The sequence below is a fragment of the Salvelinus namaycush genome, unplaced genomic scaffold, assembly GCF_016432855.1.
Source record: "Salvelinus namaycush isolate Seneca unplaced genomic scaffold, SaNama_1.0 Scaffold432, whole genome shotgun sequence".
Lineage (NCBI taxonomy): Eukaryota > Metazoa > Chordata > Actinopteri > Salmoniformes > Salmonidae > Salvelinus > Salvelinus namaycush.
Window position 1 is genome coordinate 45,231 of NW_024061123.1, and position 20,607 is coordinate 65,837.

The following is a 20,607-nucleotide window of genomic DNA, read 5'->3' on the forward strand; positions in this document are numbered from 1 at the left end:
TGACCTCACAACGACAGTCAAACACCCAAGCTAACTGGCTGATGTTGGCTAGCTTTCTAGCTACTTCCAGTACAAATGAGAGAACACCTCACTCTGACCATTTTACTCGCCCTAGCAGAGCTGGTTAGGCTGTTTTCATGTTATCCAGAGTGGAGACTGCAACTGTTCTGCTGGCAACAATTTAATTACGCTTTTTAGCCAACGTTTACTGACACCGGCAATATTCATCTGTGTTTGTAAATTCGTCAGTTATTCTGCACTTTGGCACACAGACGAGATCAGAGTAGATATCCAGAGCGAATTTACCAGCTACGTCTATCGACAGTTGTCGCAGTGGCATCATGAACATTCTATTGAAATGGTTACTTACGTAGTGGAGTCTTTTGTTTAGACACGTAGCTAGCTAGCTAGCTAAACAATGAACCATGATCCCAACTCATAACGTTACTACCCTGCATGAATCTGCAGGTAGCTAACCAACCAGGTTCAACGTTAGCTAGTTAACATTAGACTATAATATTTTGCTGTTTTTGCTGTTCTTTGTTATAGAGCCAACAAGATTGGGGAAGTGGTTTACCCATACATCCCTCTTTTGGACAGATAATTCTTTGTGTTGTTGTTTGTTTACTGTTTTCCCATAAGTGGTTAGTCTATGGATTCTTCAATTACATTGAGCTGATTTCTGACGTGCTGTTCCTTCTTTTTCCGTGGTGTATTTCTGTATTGTTTTAGTGATTCACCATAGTGAAGGCGTAGGCTCAAGTTTTCTGGGTCTCTGTTTTTGGTTGGACAGGGTTCTCAATTTCTTTCTTAGGTTTTTGCATTCTTCATCAAACCATTTGTCATTGTTGTTAATTTTCTTATGTTTTCTGTTTGACATTTTTTTATTTGATAGGGAAGCTGAGAGGTCAAATATACTGTTTAGGTTTTCTACTAATAGTGAAGTTTACACCTTCACTATTACAGTGAAACATTTTGTCCAAGAAGTTGTCTAAAAGGGATTGAATTTGTCTCTCTCCCTCTCTCTCCCTCCCCCCTCTCTCTCCCCTCTCTCTTCCTCTCCCTCCCCCCTCTCTCCCCTCTCTCTCTCCCTCTCTCTCTCCTCTCACTCCCTCCCCCCTGTCTCTCTCCCCTCTCTCCCCTCCCTCACCCTCTCCCTCACCCTCCCCTCACTCTCTCCCTCTCCCCTCTCTCTCCCTCCCACCCTTCCCTCTCTATCTTCCCCTCTCTCCCCCTCTCCTCCCCTCTCTCCCTCCCCCCTACCCCCTTTCTCTCTCCCCTCTCTCTTCCTCTCCAGTGCCCTATGCCGTCTCCAACCTGAAGCTAGAGAACAATAACACCCAAGACAGTTTGAGGGCATCATGGAGTCAACCCCAGGGTGATGTGGACTCTATAGTGGTGACCCTGTCCTCGTCTGGAACCAGCCCTCTGGAGAAGACCCTGTCATCTGACACCACAAAGGCCCTCTTTCACCAGCTGACACCCGGACGGACCTATCAGGTGTCTGTCGCCACCAAGAGCGGAGAGCTCTCCAACCAATCAACTGCCTCGGCTAACACAGGTGACAGTAGGCGTAACCAGGAAAACATTGTGTAAACCAGGACAAACTCTGTGTCGTGGTCAGGAAAACGTCTTGTCCCTGGTCTAACATGCTAACAATTAGTGTTCTCAGAAAACCACTGAAGCCTTTGTTGAGAGGAGAACTCTTCCTGTTGAAGAGGGCCTCTGCTATTAAAGCCAAGAGGATAAAGGAGGGGGTGAGATGGTAATTCTCCTCAAGTGTGACTGTTTAATTTAAACGCTCTGTTATTAAGGGTTCAGCAAGAGCTCATTGAGTGCCTCGATGATGTCTAAGATCATAACTATGTGATTACAATTCATGGATTAATCAAGTGGATTAGAATTAGTCCATTGTGTAGTCGTGTTAAGATTAGTCCATTGTGTAGTCGTGTTAAGATTAGTCCATTGTGTAGTCGTGTTAAGATTAGTCCATTGTGTAGTCGTGTTAAGATTAGTCCATTGTGTAGTCGTGTTAAGATTAGTCCATTGTGTAGTCGTGTTAAGATTAGTCCATTGTGTAGTCGTGTTAAGATTAGTCCATTGTGTAGTCGTGTTAAGATTAGTCCATTGTGTAGTCGTGTTAAGTGGATTAGATTAGTCCATTGTGTAGTCGTGTTAAGATTAGTCCATTGTGTAGTCGTGTTAAGATTAGTCCATTGTGTAGTCGTGTTAAGATTAGTCCATTGTGTAGTCGTGTTAGAATTAGTCCATTGTGTAGTCGTGTTAAGATTAGTCCATTGTGTAGTCGTGTTAAGATTAGTCCATTGTGTAGTCGTGTTAAGTGGATTAGATTAGTCCATTGTGTAGTCGTGTTAAGATTAGTCCATTGTGTAGTCGTGTTAAGATTAGTCCATTGTGTAGTCGTGTTAAGATTAGTCCATTGTGTAGTCGTGTTAGAATTAGTCCATTGTGTAGTCGTGTTAAGATTAGTCCATTGTGTAGTCGTGTTAAGATTAGTCCATTGTGTAGTCGTGTTAAGATTAGTCCATTGTGTAGTCGTGTTAAGATTAGTCCATTGTGTAGTCGTGTTAAGATTAGTCCATTGTGTAGTCGTGTTAAGATTAGTCCATTGTGTAGTCGTGTTAAGATTAGTCCATTGTGTAGTCGTGTTAAGATTAGTCCATTGTGTAGTCGTGTTAAGATTAGTCCATTGTGTAGTCGTGTTAAGATTAGTCCATTGTGTAGTTGTGTTAAGTGGATTAGATTAGTCCATTGTGTAGTCGTGTTAAGTGGATTAGATTAGTCCATTGTGTAGTCGTGTTAAGATTAGTCCATTGTGTAGTCGTGTTAAGTGGATTAGATTAGTCCATTGTGTAGTCGTGTTAAGTGGATTAGATTAGTCCATTGTGTAGTCGTGTTAAGATTAGTCCATTGTGTAGTCGTGTTAAGTGGATTAGATTAGTCCATTGTGTAGTCGTGTTAAGATTAGTCCATTGTGTAGTCGTGTTAAGTGGATTAGATTAGTCCATTGTGTAGTCGTGTTAAGATTAGTCCATTGTGTAGTCGTGTTAAGATTAGTCCATTGTGTAGTCGTGTTAAGTGGATTAGATTAGTCCATTGTGTAGTCGTGTTAAGTGGATTAGATTAGTCCATTGTGTAGTCGTGTTAAGATTAGTCCATTGTGTAGTCGTGTTAAGTGGATTAGATTAGTCCATTGTGTAGTCGTGTTAAGATTAGTCCATTGTGTAGTCGTGTTAAGTGGATTAGATTAGTCCATTGTGTAGTCGTGTTAAGTGGATTAGATTAGTCCATTGTGTAGTCGTGTTAAGTGGATTAGATTAGTCCACTGTGTAGTCGTGTTAAGATTAGTCCATTGTGTAGTCGTGTTAAGTGGATTAGATTAGTCCACTGTGTAGTCGTGTTAAGTGGATTAGATTAGTCCATTGTGTAGTCGTGTTAAGATTAGTCCATTGTGTAGTCGTGTTAAGATTAGTCCATTGTGTAGTCGTGTTAAGTGGATTAGATTAGTCCATTGTGTAGTCGTGTTAAGTGGATTAGATTAGTCCACTGTGTAGTCGTGTTAAGTGGATTAGATTAGTCCATTGTGTAGTCGTGTTAAGTGGATTAGATTAGTCCATTGTGTAGTCGTGTTAAGTGGATTAGATTAGTCCACTGTGTAGTCGTGTTAAGTGGATTAGATTAGTCCATTGTGTAGTCGTGTTAAGTGGATTAGATTAGTCCATTGTGTAGTCGTGTTAAGTGGATTAGATTAGTCCACTGTGTAGTCGTGTTAAGTGGATTAGATTAGTCCATTGTGTAGTCGTGTTAAGTGGATTAGATTAGTCCATTGTGTAGTCGTGTTAAGATTAGTCCATTGTGTAGTCGTGTTAAGATTAGTCCATTGTGTAGTCGTGTTAAGTGGATTAGATTAGTCCATTGTGTAGTCGTGTTAAGTGGATTAGATTAGTCCATTGTGTAGTCGTGTTAGATTAGTCCATTGTGTAGTCGTGTTAAGATTAGTCCATTGTGTAGTCGTGTTAAGTGGATTAGATTAGTCCATTGTGTAGTCGTGTTAAGTGGATTAGATTAGTCCATTGTGTAGTCGTGTTAGATTAGTCCATTGTGTAGTCGTGTTAGATTAGTCCATTGTGTAGTCGTGTTAGATTAGTCCATTGTGTAGTCGTGTTAGATTAGTCCATTGTGTAGTCGTGTTAGATTAGTCCATTGTGTAGTCGTGTTAAGATTAGTCCATTGTGTAGTCGTGTTAAGATTAGTCCATTGTGTAGTCGTGTTAAGTGGATTAGATTAGTCCATTGTGTAGTCGTGTTAAGTGGATTAGATTAGTCCATTGTGTAGTCGTGTTAAGTGGATTAGATTAGTCCATTGTGTAGTCGTGTTAAAAGGCGTCTGCATGCTTCCCAGCAGAAACAGTTCTGAACACTTCCTGCATATATTATGATGACATTTGGTGATGGTTTGTTATTAGGTGATGGTTTGTTATTAGGTGAGGGTTTTGTTCTGAGGTGAGGGGTTTGTTCTTAGGTGAGGGTTTTGTTCTTAGGTGATGTTTTGTTCTTAGGTGAGGGTTTGTTCTTAGGTGAGGGTTTTGTTCTTAGGTGAGGGTTTTGTTCTTAGGTGAGGGTTTTGTTCTTAGGTGAGGGGTTTGTTCTTAGGTGAGGGGTTTGTTCTTAGGTGAGGGTTTTGTTCTTAGGTGAGGGGTTTGTTCTTAGGTGAGGGTTTGTTCTTAGGTGAGGGGTTTGTTCTTAGGTGAGGGGTTTGTTCTTAGGTGAGGGTTTTGTTCTTAGGTGAGGGTTTTGTTCTTAGGTGAGGGTTTGTTCTTAGGTGAGGGTTTTGTTCTTAGGTGAGGGTTTTGTTCTTAGGTGAGGGGTTTGTTCTTAGGTGAGGGTTTGTTCTTAGGTGAGGGTTTGTTCTTAGGTGAGGGGTTTGTTCTTAGGTGAGGGGGTTTGTTCTCAGGTGAGGGGTTTGTTCTTAGGTGAGGGTTTTGTTCTTAGGTGAGGGTTTTGTTCTTAGGTGAGGGTTTTGTTCTTAGGTGAGGGTTTGTTCTTAGGTGAGGGGTTTGTTCTTAGGTGAGGGGTTTGTTCTTAGGTGAGGGTTTGTTCTTAGGTGAGGGTTTGTTCTTAGGTGAGGGATGGTTCTTAGGTGAGGGGTTTGTTCTTAGGTGAGGGTTTTGTTCTTAGGTGATGTTTTGCTCTTAGGTGAGGGTTTTGTTCTTAGGTGAGGGGTTTGTTCTTAGGTGAGGGTTTTGTTCTTAGGTGAGGGTTTTGTTCTTAGGTGAGGGTTTTGCTCTTAGGTGAGGGTTTTGTTCTTAGGTGAGGGTTTTGTTCTTAGGTGAGGGTTTTGTTCTTAGGTGAGGGTTTTGTTCTTAGGTGAGGGTTTTGTTCTTAGGTGAGGGTTTTGTTCTTAGGTGAGGGTTTTGTTCTTAGGTGAGGGTTTGTTATTAGGTGAGGTTTTTTTTCAGGTGTTTTGGCACCACACTTTTCTGGAGGCAAGCCGAAGTCGATAGCCAAAGTCTATGACCCTTCATCGGTGATTGGTCAACAGCGGAGATTCTTCAATAAAGTCTTATGTTGTCATTCAACGAGAGAAGACTGTTTTTTAATGCCAATATTTTCATTCAGAAATACTGCACCGAACATCTTACTTAGATGTAAAATTACACAACTAATGCCAAAATGAATGAAAGATTTCTTGAGTTTGAGCTTCGATTCTTTTAGACTATTTACAGCGTCTCAAAATGGACAAACAGGTACTGTACTACTCAAGGAAATTCAGAGACCTTTTAACCACAGGTCTTTTAAGGGAGTATGCGAGCACGTCCGTTGGGAAAGGCGCCGGCCCGAACTGAAGCATGCTGACGCCTGAAGGGCTCTTACTTCCTGCCTTTTGAGAGCTGCTAATATAAATGAACAAAATGAAATACTCCAGACTGTGTCTTTAACTGGTCTTTCTTCTTCTTCTCTGTCCCAGTCCCAGGTAAAGTGTCCCAGCTCTCTATGGTGGCGCTGGATGACTCCAACTCTCTGAAGGTGATGTGGGCTCCCCCTGGTGGAGACTGGGATAAGTACAGGGTGCTGCTGTTAAATGGGACCCAGACTCTGGATAACAGGACCGTGGAGAAAGGGGTGGTGGAGTACACCTTCTCTGGCCTGGGACTGGTCCCTGGGAGGACCTACAGGGCTGGGGTCATGGTGGAAAGCACCAGGGAGCAAGGCACTGTGGAGTACTGCCACAGAGGAATAGGTAGGCTACACACCAACAGCACGGAGTAGGAGAAAGATACTGGCATCAGTAAGAATGACAAGAGAACTCATGACATCATCATGACTCTTCATCTCATTGTTCTCTCTATTTCTGCAAACCTTCTTTCACCCCTTCTCTCTTTCCCTTAATCCACCCCGCTCCCTGTCTCGCTCTCTCTCTCTCTTTCTCTCTCTCTCTCTCTCTCTCTCTCTCTCTCTCTCTCTCTCTCTCTCTCTCTCTCTCTCTCTCTCTTTCCCTTACTCGAACCCGCCCTCTGTCTCCCTTTCTCTCTCTCTCTCTCTCTCTCTCTCTCTCTCTCTTTCCCTTACTCGAACCCGCCCTCACTCTCTCTCTCTCTCGCTCTCTCTCTCTCTCTCTCTCCCTCTCTCACTCTCTCTCTTTTTCCCTTATTCCACCGCGCTCCCTGTCTCTCTCTCTCTCTCTCTCTCTCTCTCTCTCTTTCCCTTATTCCACCGCTCTCTCTCTCTCTCTCTCTCTCTCTCTCTCTCTCTCTCTCTCTCTCTCTCTCTCTCTCTCTCTCTCTCTCTCTCTCTCTCTCTCTCTCTCTCTCTCTCTCCCTCTCCTCCCTGTCTCTCTCCCAGCTCCTAAGCCCGTCTCAGAGCTCCATATCCGCCACGCTGACGAGACCTCCCTCAGCGCCCTGTGGAGTCACGCCCCCAACTCAGCCAGGGATGGCTACGCCGTGGAGCTCCGCCATGGCAACGCCACGGTTGCCACGAGAGGCCTGACCCGTGACATGAGGGAGTGCACCTTCAACGTGCTCATGCCCGGACGCGTGTTCACCATCACCGTGACAACCAAGAGCGGGGAGCTCAACAGCTCTGTGTCGGTGTTAGGGAGGACAGGTGAGAGGGTTTCTTATAGCACCTGTATGGACATGTATACACAACACACTAAAACAGAGGGATTGTCCCTTTGTAGCTAATGTCATCTCTATGGTAACACTGTATTTATTCAATCAGTTGGACTCAATGATACTGTCCCTTTGTAGCTGAGGTCATCTCTATGGTAACACTGTATTTATTCAATCAGTTGGACTCAATGATACTGTCCCTTTGTAGCTGAGGTCATCTCTATGGTAACACTGTATTTATCCAATCAGAGGGACTCAATGATACTGTCCCTTTGTAGCTGAGGTCATCTCTATGGTAACACTGTATTTATCCAATCAGAGGGACTCAATGATACTGTCCCTTTGTAGCTGAGGTCATCTCTATGGTAACACTGTATTTATCCAATCAGAGGGACTCAATGATACTGTCCCTTTGTAGCTGAGGTCATCTCTATGGTAACACTGTATTTATCCAATCAGACTTTGAGGCAGCATGTACAGAGATGTTTTTACTTTGTCTCAGTTAATTTTATTCACAAAATGGAGTCTTCAGATGAAGCCTAACACACAAAGGGTACTAATGAGCCTGCTGAGTTAAAATAAGCTTTATTTACAAATGGAGACTGACAGTAACTGAGCCTGTCTGTCTGCAGTACCTATGGAGGTGAGGCGTGTCCACCTGAGCAACCAGGGCCACGTGGACAGCTTACAGGCCAGCTGGGAACTCCCCCCTGGAGACCTGGACTACTGCAGCCTGGAGCTCCTCCACAACAACCGGGCAGTGCAGAACCACACCGTCCCGGCCAACACCACCTCTCTGCAGCTCAGAGACCTCAGGCCTGGTGCCTCCTACAGGCTGGTGGTCAGTACTGTCAGTGGTGGGATGGTGTCGAAGCAGGCCGTGGCTGAGGGACGCACTGGTAAGTTAAATATTAGGAACAGTCCATCTTTATGCAGTTACTCAAATGTATCGTCCACATTAACCTCAACTGACCGACACGTGAGCCAGGCGTTTGTTTTTGGGGGTTGTTGTGTATGTTCTTCCTGGTAGTCTTGTCCGTTACGGCTGTTTATGTGTGTATGTAATATAGTGAAGGCCTGGCGTGCTTTATTCTATGCTTAGAGATGTGTTGTTTAAGGGTAGGTGTCTGACAATCGGAAATAAATCACTCATTGTTATAGTGATTGTTAATAACCAACATTAATTATAAGATACAATCTCAGAGAGAGAAACATAATATTGTTTTCCAAAACAAAAGAGAATGTCTGGAATGTTCAGGAAGCTTTGTGTCAACTACAACAACAAAACTCTCCAAGGTCCCGTTCAAAGACTTCCTTGTCCGATCTCAATTGTCTTCCCCAGGAAAGTTCTGTCTATTTTTGGGTCCCACCACTTCCTCCTTTTAATTAACTTCAGAGTCCGGGGGTCAAAGGGTTGATGAAAACAAACACCACTTTCAGATAACATTCAGACAACTTTCGGCTAACTTTCAGCTAACGGGATAGTAACAAAGGACACTTGAACTAAACCTTTCTAGTCACACTGGGTATCTGAATGTCACGTTAAAGGCCACATTTAATCAAGTCAGTCTATTCAATTTAAATCATCAGTGGTGTGTTGGGGAGTAATTCGAGTCAAACAACATGAACGCCAGACTCTTTAGCTCAGCAGGCAACACAGTTTTGAGGTCGAAAGGATTTTAACCCAATCGACCTCACAACCGGTTTGTCCTTCTGTCCCTTCTCAGTGCCAGCTGTGGTCGGAGAGGTTACGGTCAGTAACAACGGTCGTCCAGACTTCTATCTCTAACGTGTGTCTCTGTGTCCTCTCTGTCGATGACCGGTCTCTGCCCCCCCCCCACCCCCACCCCCCTCTCTTTCTCTCCTCAGTACCAGCTGCGGTCAGAGAAGTTACGATCAGTAACAACGGTCGTCCAGACTTCCTGGGGGTGTCGTGGCAGCCAGCGTTCGGAGATGTGGACAGTTACCTGGTCCTACTGAAGGACCGCGACAGGACCGTACACAACCTGGTGGTTTCTAAGGCAAGCCCAGAGTGTGTGTTTAACTCCCTCAAGCCAGGGAGGCTGTACACCGTCTCCATAGCAACCCGCAGCGGCAGCTTCCAGAACAACACGGTGGTGACGGCTCGTACACGTAGGTCACACACACACACACACACACACACACACCAACACACACACGCATGCAAGCATTACAAACCAACACACACACACACACACACACACACACCAACACACACACGCATGCAAGCATTACAAACCAACACACACACACCAACACACACACACACACACACGCACGCAAGCATTACAAACCAACACACACACACACACGCATGCAAGCATTACAAACCAACACACACAAACCAACACACACACATGCACACACGCCAGCATTACACACACACACCAACACACACACACATGCAAGCATTACAAACCAACACACACACACCAACACACACACGCATGCAAGCATTACAAACCAACACACACACATGCACGCACGCCAGCATTACAAACCAACACACACACATGCACGCACGCCAGCATTACACACACACACCAACACACACACGCATGCAAGCATTACAAACCAACACACACACATGCACGCACGCAAGCATTACAAACCAACACACACACATGCACGCACGCCAGCATTACAAACCAACACACACACATGCACGCACGCCAGCATTACACACACACACCAACACACACACGCATGCAAGCATTACAAACCAACACACACACATGCACGCACGCCAGCATTACACACCAACACACACACATGCAGGCACGCAAGAAATACAAACCAACACACACACACATGCACGCACGCCAGCATTACAAACCAACACACACACATGCACGCACGCCAGCATTACAAACCAACACACACACATGCACGCACCGTCTCTTGGGCCCCTCATCTTGATCACTATCTATCACTCTGTTTACAGTGCATTCTGAAAGTATTCAGACCCCTTGACTTTTTACACATTTTGTTACATTACAGCCTTATTCTAAAATGTATTAAAATAACATTTACTCACATCAATCTACGTACAATACCCCATAATGACAAAGCAAAAACAGTTTTAATTAAAAATAAAAAACAGAAACACCTTATTAACATAAGTATTCAGACCCTTTGCTGTGAGACTCAAAATGTAGCTCAGGTGCATCCTGTTTCCATTGATCATCCTTGAGATGTTTCTACAACTTGATTGGAGTCCACCTGTGGTAAATTTAATTGATTGGACATGATTTGGAAAGGCTCATTGGCTTGAATACCAAGCGTCATGTCTGGAGGAAACCTGGAACCATCCCTACGGTGAAGCATGGTGGTGGCAGCATCATGCTGTGGGGATGTTTTCAGTGGCAGGGACTGGGAGACTAGTCAGGATTGAGGCAAAGATGAACGGAGCAAAGTACAGAGAGATCCTCGATGAAAACCAGTTCCAGAGTGCTCAGGACCTCAGACTGGGGTGTAGGTTCACCTTCCAACAGGACAACAACCATAAGCACACAGCTAAGACAACACAGGAGCGGCTTCGGGACAAGTCTCTGAATGTCCTTGAGTGTCCCAGCCAGAGCCCAGACTTGAACCCGATCGGACAACTCTGGAGAGACCTGAAAATAGCTGTGCAGCGATGCTCCTTGCCCAATCTGACAGAGCTTGAGAGGATCTGCAGAGAAGAATGGGAGAAACTCCCCAAATACAGATGTGCCAAGCTTGTTGCACCATACCCAAGAAGACTCAAGGCTGTAATTGCTGCCAAAGGTACTTCAACAAAGTACTGAGTAAAGGGTCTGAATACTTATGGAAATGTGTTAATCCAGTTGTACATTTTTTATAAATTAGCGGATATGGAGCTCTGAGACGGGCTTAGGAGCTGGGAGAGAGACAGGGAGGAGAGAGAGAGAGAGAGAGAGAGAGGGGGGGGGGGTTAGAGTAAGGGAGAGAGAGACAGGGAGGAGAGAGAGACAGAGAGCACGAGAGAGTGAGAGAGAGAGAGAGAGAGAGAGAGAGAGAGAGAGAGAGAGAGAGAGAGAGAGAGAGAGAGAGAGAGAGAGAGAGAGAGAGAGAGAGAGAGAGAGAGAGAGAGAGAGAGAGAGAGAGAGAGAGAGAGAGAGAGAGAGAGGGGTAGAGAGGAGAGAGAGAGAGAGAGAGAGAGGGTGGGTTAGAGTAAGGGAGAGAGAGAGAGAGAGAGAGAGAGAGAGAGAGAGAGAGAGAGAGAGAGAGAGAGAGAGAGAGAGAGAGAGAGAGAGAGAGAGAGAGAGAGAGAGAGAGAGAGAGAGAGGGTGGGTTAGAGTAAGGGAGAGAGAGAGAGAGAGAGAGAGAGAAATTTCTAAAAATCTGTTTTTGCTTTGCCATTATGGGGTATTGTGATGTCATTATGGGGTATTGTGATGTCATTATGGAGAAAATGTGTGTCTCTTAAAATGACAACGGTGTTGTGTTTAATGAAAAACACCCCACATCCTACTTGACCTCTTGACCTCATGACATCTCCTCTACCCCTCTCTCTACCCAGAACCCTCCAGTGTCCAGAACCCCAACGCCATCCACTCTGCCAGGGACGACTTCCTGAAAGTCTACTGGCGTCATGCGTCCGGAGACTTGGACCGTTACGAGGTGGTCATTAAGTACAACAACACGGTGGTCCAGAACCAGACGCTGGCGCGGTCGCAGAACGACTGTGTGTTCAGCTCCCTGGTCCCTGGGAGGCTTTATACGGTCACTGTCAGCACCTGGAGCGGAGAGTACCAGTCCACTGTTTCTACTGACGGGAGAACATGTGAGTCTATTAACTACAGGCTAGGATTCTGTGTGTATTGCTACTGCAGTGTTGGTAGAAGGTTTAAGTAAAAGGCTGTACTACGGCGTGTTCTGTGTGGCCAAGTCCATGGAAAACCAATATACAACTTATTTGGAAGAATTTGTAGGTGTGAAATCTAGAATTCAGCGCATGGGAATTGTACCTACACATTGACCTAAAAAAGAAAATCCCTGGATGGATTGTGCTCAGGGTTTCGCCTGTTCAGTTCTGTTATACTCACAGACATTATACAAACAGTTTTAGAAACTTCAGAATGTTTTCTATCCAAATCTACTAATAATATGCATATCCTAGCTTCTGGGCCTGAGTAGCAGGCAGTTTACTTTGGGCACGCTTTTCATCCGGACGTCAAAATACTGCCCCCTAGCCTTAAGAAGTTTTAAACTAGTGGGCATCATGGGTCAAATTCCCCTCAGCCAACTAAACCATTGAGCCCTTTGGTGTAGTGTGAATAGTTTAAATCTTTAAATAAAGTTATATTTGACTGTCTCCATAGTCCCCTCTGCGGTGCGGAGCCTGGCCCTGGGTGACAGTGGTACAGGTGATCTGGTGGTCACATGGTCTCCAGCGCTGGGGGACGTTGATCACTACGAGGTCCAGATTCTCTTCAACGACACGCGGGTTTACCCGCCCGTAACCCTGGGCAACGAGGCCCGTGACCACCGCCTGGCCTCGCTCACCCCGGGACGCCTGTACAAGATCGTGGTGTCCACCTTCAGCGGACCCAACCAGAGACCGCAGTTCATCGAGGGCAGGACAGGTGAGTGGGGAAACAGAGTGGGCAGCTGCCCGGGTTGGTTCCTGAAATAACCTCACATTGCGTTTCATAGCATTTCTGTCACAGGTATTTCAGGTAAAACAACAGTATAACCTTTTGTTATCACTTCATTCCATAGAACATCATCTAAAGATTTTAAAATATAAAACACCACATTGTTTTTCGGCCAGTCTTCAACTTATTTTTATATAAGTGATCCACATTGTGACTGCCACATTCTGACCCATCTCCACCCCCCCCCCCCCCCCCCCCCCCTCCCTTCACTCCTGTCTCTCTGCCTTCTCTCTCAACCCCCCCAGTCCCCAGCCAGGTGAGGAACCTCCATGCCCGGCCAGGGGACCAGGCTGCCAGCCTGAGGGTGTTCTGGACCCCTGGTGATGGGGACGTGGACATGTACACCGTGTCCCTATCCCAGGGAGGACACCTTCTGGAGACCAGACCTGTCCCCAAACACGTCACTGAGCTGGACTTTCAGGGTCTGGTACCAGGACAGCTGTACGGGGTCGAGGTTCAGTCCCTGAGTGGAATACTGGTCAATCATTCAACTACTACTGGACGAACAGGTGAGAAGGAGGGAGGGAGGGAGGGAGGGAGGGAGGGAGGGAGGGAGGGAGGGGAATAGCAGAGAGAGAGGGGGGAGGGAGGGGAATAGGAGAGGGAGGGAGGGAGGGAGGGAGGGAGGGAGGGAGGGAGGGAGGGAGGGAGGGAGGGAGGGAGGGAGGGAGGGAGGGAGGGAGGGAGGGAGGAGAATAGGAGAGAGAGGGGGGAGGGAGGGAGGGGAATAGGAGAGAGAGGGGAGAGGCAGGGAGGGAGGGAGGGAGGGAGGGAGGGAGGGAGGGAGGGAGGGAGGGAGGGAGGGAGGGAGGGAGGGAGGGAGGGAGGAGGGAGGGAGGGGACAGCTCAGTCCCCTGATTCTCTTCGGAACAAGTTCAGAGTTCAAGAATTCTACAATATAACCCTCCCAGCCATGGGTGATGTCTAACCTCTCCCTGGATCTGTCCAGTCCCCTCCCAGCCATGGGTGATGTCTAACCTCTCCCTGGATCTGTCCAGTCCCCTCCCAGCCATGGGTGATGTCTAACCTCTCCCTGGATCTGTCCAGTCCCCTCCCAGCCATGGGTGATGTCTAACCTCTCCCTGGATCTGTCCAGTCCCCTCCCAGCCATGGGTGATGTCTAACCTCTCCCTGTGTCTGGCCAGTCCCCTCCCAGTCATGGGTGATGTCTAACCTCTCCCTGTGTCTGTCCAGTCCCCTCCCAGCCATGGGTGATGTCTAACCTCTCCCTGGATCTGTCCAGTCCCCTCCCAGCCATGGGTGATGTCTAACCTCTCCCTGTGTCTGTCCAGTCCCCTCCCAGCCATGGGTGATGTCTAACCTCTCCCTGGATCTGTCCAGTCCCCTCCCAGCCATGGGTGATGTCTAACCTCTCCCTGTGTCTGTCCAGTCCCCTTCCAGCCATGGGTGATGTCTAACCTCTCCCTGGATCTGTCCAGTCCCCTCCCAGCCATGGGTGATGTCTAACCTCTCCCTGTGTCTGTCCAGTCCACTCCCAGCCATGGGTGATGTCTAACCTCTCCCTGGATCTGTCCAGTCCCCTCCCAGCCATGGGTGATGTCTAACCTCTCCCTGGATCTGTCCAGTCCCCTCCCAGCTATGGGTGATGTCTAACCTCTCCCTGTGTCTGTCCAGTCCCCTCCCAGCTATGGGTGATGTCTAACCTCTCCCTGTGTCTGTCCAGTCCCCTCCCAGTCATGGGTGATGTCTAACCTCTCCCTGTGTCTGTCCAGTCCCCTCCCAGCCATGGGTGATGTCTAACCTCTCCCTGGATCTGTCCAGTCCCCTCCCAGCCATGGGTGATGTCTAACCTCTCCCTGTGTCTGTCCAGTCCCCTCCCAGCCATGGGTGATGTCTAACTTCTCCCTGGATCTGTCCAGTCCCCTCCCAGCCATGGGTGATGTCTAACCTCTCCCTGTGTCTGTCCAGTCCCCTTCCAGCCATGGGTGATGTCTAACCTCTCCCTGGATCTGTCCAGTCCCCTCCCAGCCATGGGTGATGTCTAACCTCTCCCTGTGTCTGTCCAGTCCCCTCCCAGCCATGGGTGATGTCTAACCTCTCCCTGGATCTGTCCAGTCCCCTCCCAGCCATGGGTGATGTCTAACCTCTCCCTGGATCTGTCCAGTCCCCTCCCAGCTATGGGTGATGTCTAACATCTCCCTGTGTCTGTCCAGTCCCCTCCCAGTCATGGGTGATGTCTAACCTCTCCCTGTGTCTGTCCAGTCCCCTCCCAGCCATGGGTGATGTCTAACCTCTCCCTGGATCTGTCCAGTCCCCTCCCAGCCATGGGTGATGTCTAACCTCTCCCTGTGTCTGTCCAGTCCCCTCCCAGCCATGGGTGATGTCTAACCTCTCCCTGGATCTGTCCAGTCCCCTCCCAGCCATGGGTGATGTCTAACCTCTCCCTGTGTCTGTCCAGTCCCCTTCCAGCCATGGGTGATGTCTAACCTCTCCCTGGATCTGTCCAGTCCCCTCCCAGCCATGGGTGATGTCTAACCTCTCCCTGTGTCTGTCCAGTCCCCTCCCAGCCATGGGTGATGTCTAACCTCTCCCTGGATCTGTCCAGTCCCCTCCCAGCCATGGGTGATGTCTAACCTCTCCCTGGATCTGTCCAGTCCCCTCCCAGCTATGGGTGATGTCTAACATCTCCCTGTGTCTGTCCAGTCCCCTCCCAGTCATGGGTGATGTCTAACCTCTCCCTGTGTCTGTCCAGTCCCCTCCCAGCCATGGGTGATGTCTAACCTCTCCCTGGATCTGTCCAGTCCCCTCCCAGCCATGGGTGATGTCTAACCTCTCCCTGTGTCTGTCCAGTCCCCCCACCACCCACAGTCTAACTATCTACTGTCTGATCTCCATAACATAACATCTCTCTCTCTCCTCTCTCCCTCCTCTAACTCTCTCTCTCTCTCTCTCTCTCTCTCTCTCTCCTCTCTCCCTCCTCTAACTCTCTCTCTCTCTCTCTCTCTCTCTCTCTCTCTCTCTCTCTCTCTCTCTCTCTCTCTCTCTCTCTCTCTCTCTCCAGTCCCCTCCACAGTGACAGCGCTCCAGGCAGACAGTGACCACACCACCCACAGTCTAACAGTGACCTGGGAGACTCCAGTGGGAGTGTACGAGGGTTATAAGATCCAGCTCCTGGATGATGGACGTGACCTAGTCTCTAATATTTCCATGCCCCAGGGCTCCACCAGGCACCTCTTCGACCAGCTGACCCCTGGGAAGTGGTACCGGGTTCGGGTCGTATCCGTCAGTGGAGGGATCTATGGCAAGGAGGCCGTGGCTGAGGGACAAACACGTAAGAAGAACCCCTTTTCCTGTATCAGAGATATTCATTATTACTGTATCAGAGATATTCATTATTACTAGACATTCATTATTACTGTATCAGAGACATTCATTATTACTGTATCAGAGATATTCATTATTACTGTATCAGAGATATTCATTATTACTGTATCAGAGACATTCATTATTACTGTATCAGAGACATTCATTATTACTGTATCAGAGATATTCATTATTACTGTATCAGAGATATTCATTATTACTGTATCAGAGATATTCATTATTACTGTATCAGAGATATTCATTATTACTGTATCAGAGATATTCATTATTACTGTATCAGAGATATTCATTATTACTGTATCAGAGATATTCATTATTACTGTATCAGAGACATTCATTATTACTGTATCAGAGATATTCATTATTACTGTATCAGAGACATTCATTATTACTGTATCAGAGATATTCATTATTACTGTATCAGAGACATTCATTATTACTGTATCAGAGATATTCATTATTACTGTATCAGAGATATTCATTATTACTGTATCAGAGACATTCATTATTACTGTATCAGAGATATTCATTATTACTGTATCAGAGACATTCATTATTACTGTATCAGAGATATTCATTATTACTGTATCAGAGATATTCATTATTACTGTATCAGAGATATTCATTATTACTGTATCAGAGATATTCATTATTACTGTATCAGAGATATTCATGATTACTGTATCAGAGACATTCATTATTACTGTATCAGAGACATTCATTATTACTGTATCAGAGATATTCATTATTACTGTATCAGAGACATTCATTATTACTGTATCAGAGACATTCATTATTACTGTATCAGAGACATTCATTATTACTGTATCAGAGATATTCATTATTACTGTATCAGAGATATTCATTATTACTGTATCAGAGATATTCATTATTACTGTATCAGAGACATTCATTATTACTGTATCAGAGACATTCATTATTACTGTATCAGAGATATTCATTATTACTGTATCAGAGACATTCATTATTACTGTATCAGAGATATTCATTATTACTGTATCAGAGACATTCATTATTACTGTATCAGAGACATTCATTATTACTGTATCAGAGATATTCATGATTACTGTATCAGAGACATTCATTATTACTGTATCAGAGACATTCATTATTACTGTATCAGAGATATTCATTATTACTGTATCAGAGACATTCATTATTACTGTATCAGAGACATTCATTATTACTGTATCAGAGACATTCATTATTACTGTATCAGAGACATTCATTATTACTGTATCAGAGATATTCATTATTACTGTATCAGAGATATTCATTATTACTGTATCAGAGACATTCATTATTACTGTATCAGAGACATTCATTATTACTGTATCAGAGACATTCATTATTACTGTATCAGAGACATTCATTATTACTGTATCAGGTAATAACTTAACTTAAAATAAATCTCTCTCTCTCTCTCCTTACCTCCCTCCTTCCCTCTCTCCCTCCCTCTTTCCCTCCCTCAGGTCCAGCTGCAGTCAACGGTCTGACCGTGATGACTGCCAACACCAGCGGTCTGAGTTTCATCTGGCGCCCGTCCGAGGGCTACGTGGACGGTTACGACCTGTTCCTGTATAACGTTGACGAGACGTTGCGTGGCCGTCAGACCGTGGAGGCCGGGACCAAGACGTGCACCTTCTCTGGTCTGGTCCCAGGGACGCTGTACAAGATGGAGGTGGTGAGCAGGAGCAGAGGAATGAGCAGTGACTCATCTATACTAGCACGGACAGGTGAGCAGAGGAATGAGCAGTGACTCATCTATACTAGCACGGACAGGTGAGCAGAGGAATGAGCAGTGACTCATCTATACTAGCACGGACAGGTGAGCAGAGGAATGAGCAGTGACTCATATATACTAGCACGGACAGGTGAGCAGAGGCATGAGCAGTGACTCATCTATACTAGCACGGACAGGTGAGCAGAGGAATGAGCAGTGACTCATCTATACTAGCACGGACAGGTGAGCAGAGACATGAGCAGTGACTCATCTATACTAGCACGGACAGGTGGGCAGAGACATGAGCAGTGACTCATCTATACTAGCACGGACAGGTGAGCAGAGACATGAGCAGTGACTCATCTATACTAGCACGGACAGGTGAGCAGAGGAATGAGCAGTGACTCATCTATACTAGCACGGACAGGTGAGCAGAGGAATGAGCAGTGACTCATCTATACTAGCACGGACAAGTGAGCAGAGGAATGAGCAGTGACTCATCTATACTAGCACGGACAGGTGAGCAGAGGAATGAGAAGTGACTCATCTATACTAGCACGGACAGGTGAGCAGAGGAATGAGCAGTGACTCATCTATACTAGCACGGACAGGTGAGCAGAGGAATGAGCAGTGACTCATCTATACTAGCACGGACAGGTGAGCAGAGGAATGAGCAGTGACTCATCTATACTAGCACGGACAGGTGAGCAGAGGAATGAGCAGTGACTCATCTATACTAGCACGGACAGGTGAGCAGAGGAATGAGCAGTGACTCATCTATACTAGCACGGACAGGTGAGCAGAGGAATGAGCAGTGACTCATCTATACTAGCACGGACAGGTGAGCAGAGGAATGAGCAGTGACTCATCTATACTAGCACGGACAGGTGAGCAGAGGAATGAGCAGTGACTCATCTATACTAGCACGGACAGGTGAGCAGAGGAATGAGCAGTGACTCATCTATACTAGCACGGACAGGTGAGCAGAGGAATGAGCAGTGACTCATCTATACTAGCACGGACAGGTGAGCAGAGGAATGAGCAGTGACTCATCTATACTAGCACGGACAGGTGAGCAGAGGAATGAGCAGTGACTCATCTATACTAGCACGGACAGGTGAGCAGAGGAATGAGCAGTGACTCATCTATACTAGCACGGACAGGTGAGCAGAGGAATGAGCAGTGACTCATCTATACTAGCACGGACAGGTGAGCAGAGGAATGAGCAGTGACTCATCTATACTAGCACGGACAGGTGAGCAGAGGAATGAGCAGTGACTCATCTATACTAGCACGGACAGGTGAGCAGAGGAATGAGCAGTGACTCATCTATACTAGCACGGACAGGTGAGCAGAGGAATGAGCAGTGACTCATCTATACTAGCACGGACAGGTGAGCAGAGGAATGAGCAGTGACTCATCTATACTAGCACGGACAGGTGAGCAGAGGAATGAGCAGTGACTCATCTATACTAGCACGGACAGGTGAGCAGAGGAATGAGCAGTGACTCATCTATACTAGCACGGACAGGTGAGCAGAGGAATGAGCAGTGACTCATCTATACTAGCACGGACAGGTGAGCAGAGGAATGAGCAGTGACTCATCTATACTAGCACGGACAGGTGAGCAGAGGAATGAGCAGTGACTCATCTATACTAGCACGGACAGGTGAGCAGAGGAATGAGCAGTGACTCATCTATACTAGCACGGACAGGTGAGCAGAGGCATGAGCAGTGACTCATCTATACTAGCACGGACAGGTGAGCAGAGGAATGAGCAGTGACTCATCTATACTAGCACGGACAGGTGAGCAGAGGAATGAGCAGTGACTCATCTATACTAGCACGGACAGGTGAGCAGAGGAATGAGCAGTGACTCATCTATACTAGCACGGACAGGTGAGCAGAGGAATGAGCAGTGACTCATCTATACTAGCACGGACAGGTGAGCAGAGGAATGAGCAGTGACTCATCTATACTAGCACGGACAGGTGAGCAGAGGAATGAGCAGTGACTCATCTATACTAGCACGGACAGGTGAGCAGAGGAATGAGCAGTGACTCATCTATACTAGCACGGACAGGTGAGCAGAGGAATGAGCAGTGACTCATCTATACTAGCACGGACAGGTGAGCAGAGGAATGAGCAGTGACTCATCTATACTAGCACGGACAGGTGAGCAGAGGAATGAGCAGTGACTCATCTATACTAGCACGGACAGGTGAGCAGAGGCATGAGCAGTGACTCATCTATACTAGCACGGACAGGTGAGCAGAGGAATGAGCAGTGACTCATCTATACTAGCACGGACAGGTGAGCAGAGGAATGAGAAGTGACTCATCTATACTAGCACGGACAGGTGAGCAGAGGAATGAGCAGTGACTCATCTATACTAGCACGGACAGGTGAGCAGAGGAATGAGCAGTGACTCATCTATACTAGCACGGACAGGTGAGCAGAGGAATGAGCAGTGACTCATCTATACTAGCACGGACAGGTGAGCAGAGGAATGAGCAGTGACTCATCTATACTAGCACGGACAGGTGAGCAGAGGAATGAGCAGTGACTCATCTATACTAGCACGGACAGGTGAGCAGAGGAATGAGCAGTGACTCATCTATACTAGCACGGACAGGTGAGCAGAGGAATGAGCAGTGACTCATCTATACTAGCACGGACAGGTGAGCAGAGGAATGAGAAGT

The 20,607-nt window shown here is 46.7% G+C and overlaps 1 protein-coding gene across 1 annotated transcript in view; it reads left to right on the forward strand.

The window, feature by feature from the left end:
* The window catches only part of LOC120041301 (receptor-type tyrosine-protein phosphatase beta-like), a 102,081-nt gene that overhangs the window by 18,215 nt on the left and 63,259 nt on the right, over nt 1-20,607 (forward strand). Inside the window, exons 4-13 of the mRNA XM_038986240.1 lie at nt 1,298-1,561; nt 5,989-6,261; nt 6,864-7,127; nt 7,768-8,034; nt 9,005-9,268; nt 11,679-11,942; nt 12,481-12,744; nt 13,062-13,325; nt 15,839-16,108; nt 17,655-17,918. Coding sequence (XP_038842168.1) covers nt 1,298-1,561; nt 5,989-6,261; nt 6,864-7,127; nt 7,768-8,034; nt 9,005-9,268; nt 11,679-11,942; nt 12,481-12,744; nt 13,062-13,325; nt 15,839-16,108; nt 17,655-17,918 — 2,658 coding nt within the window. The remainder of the gene's footprint in view (nt 1-1,297; nt 1,562-5,988; nt 6,262-6,863; nt 7,128-7,767; nt 8,035-9,004; nt 9,269-11,678; nt 11,943-12,480; nt 12,745-13,061; nt 13,326-15,838; nt 16,109-17,654; nt 17,919-20,607) is intronic.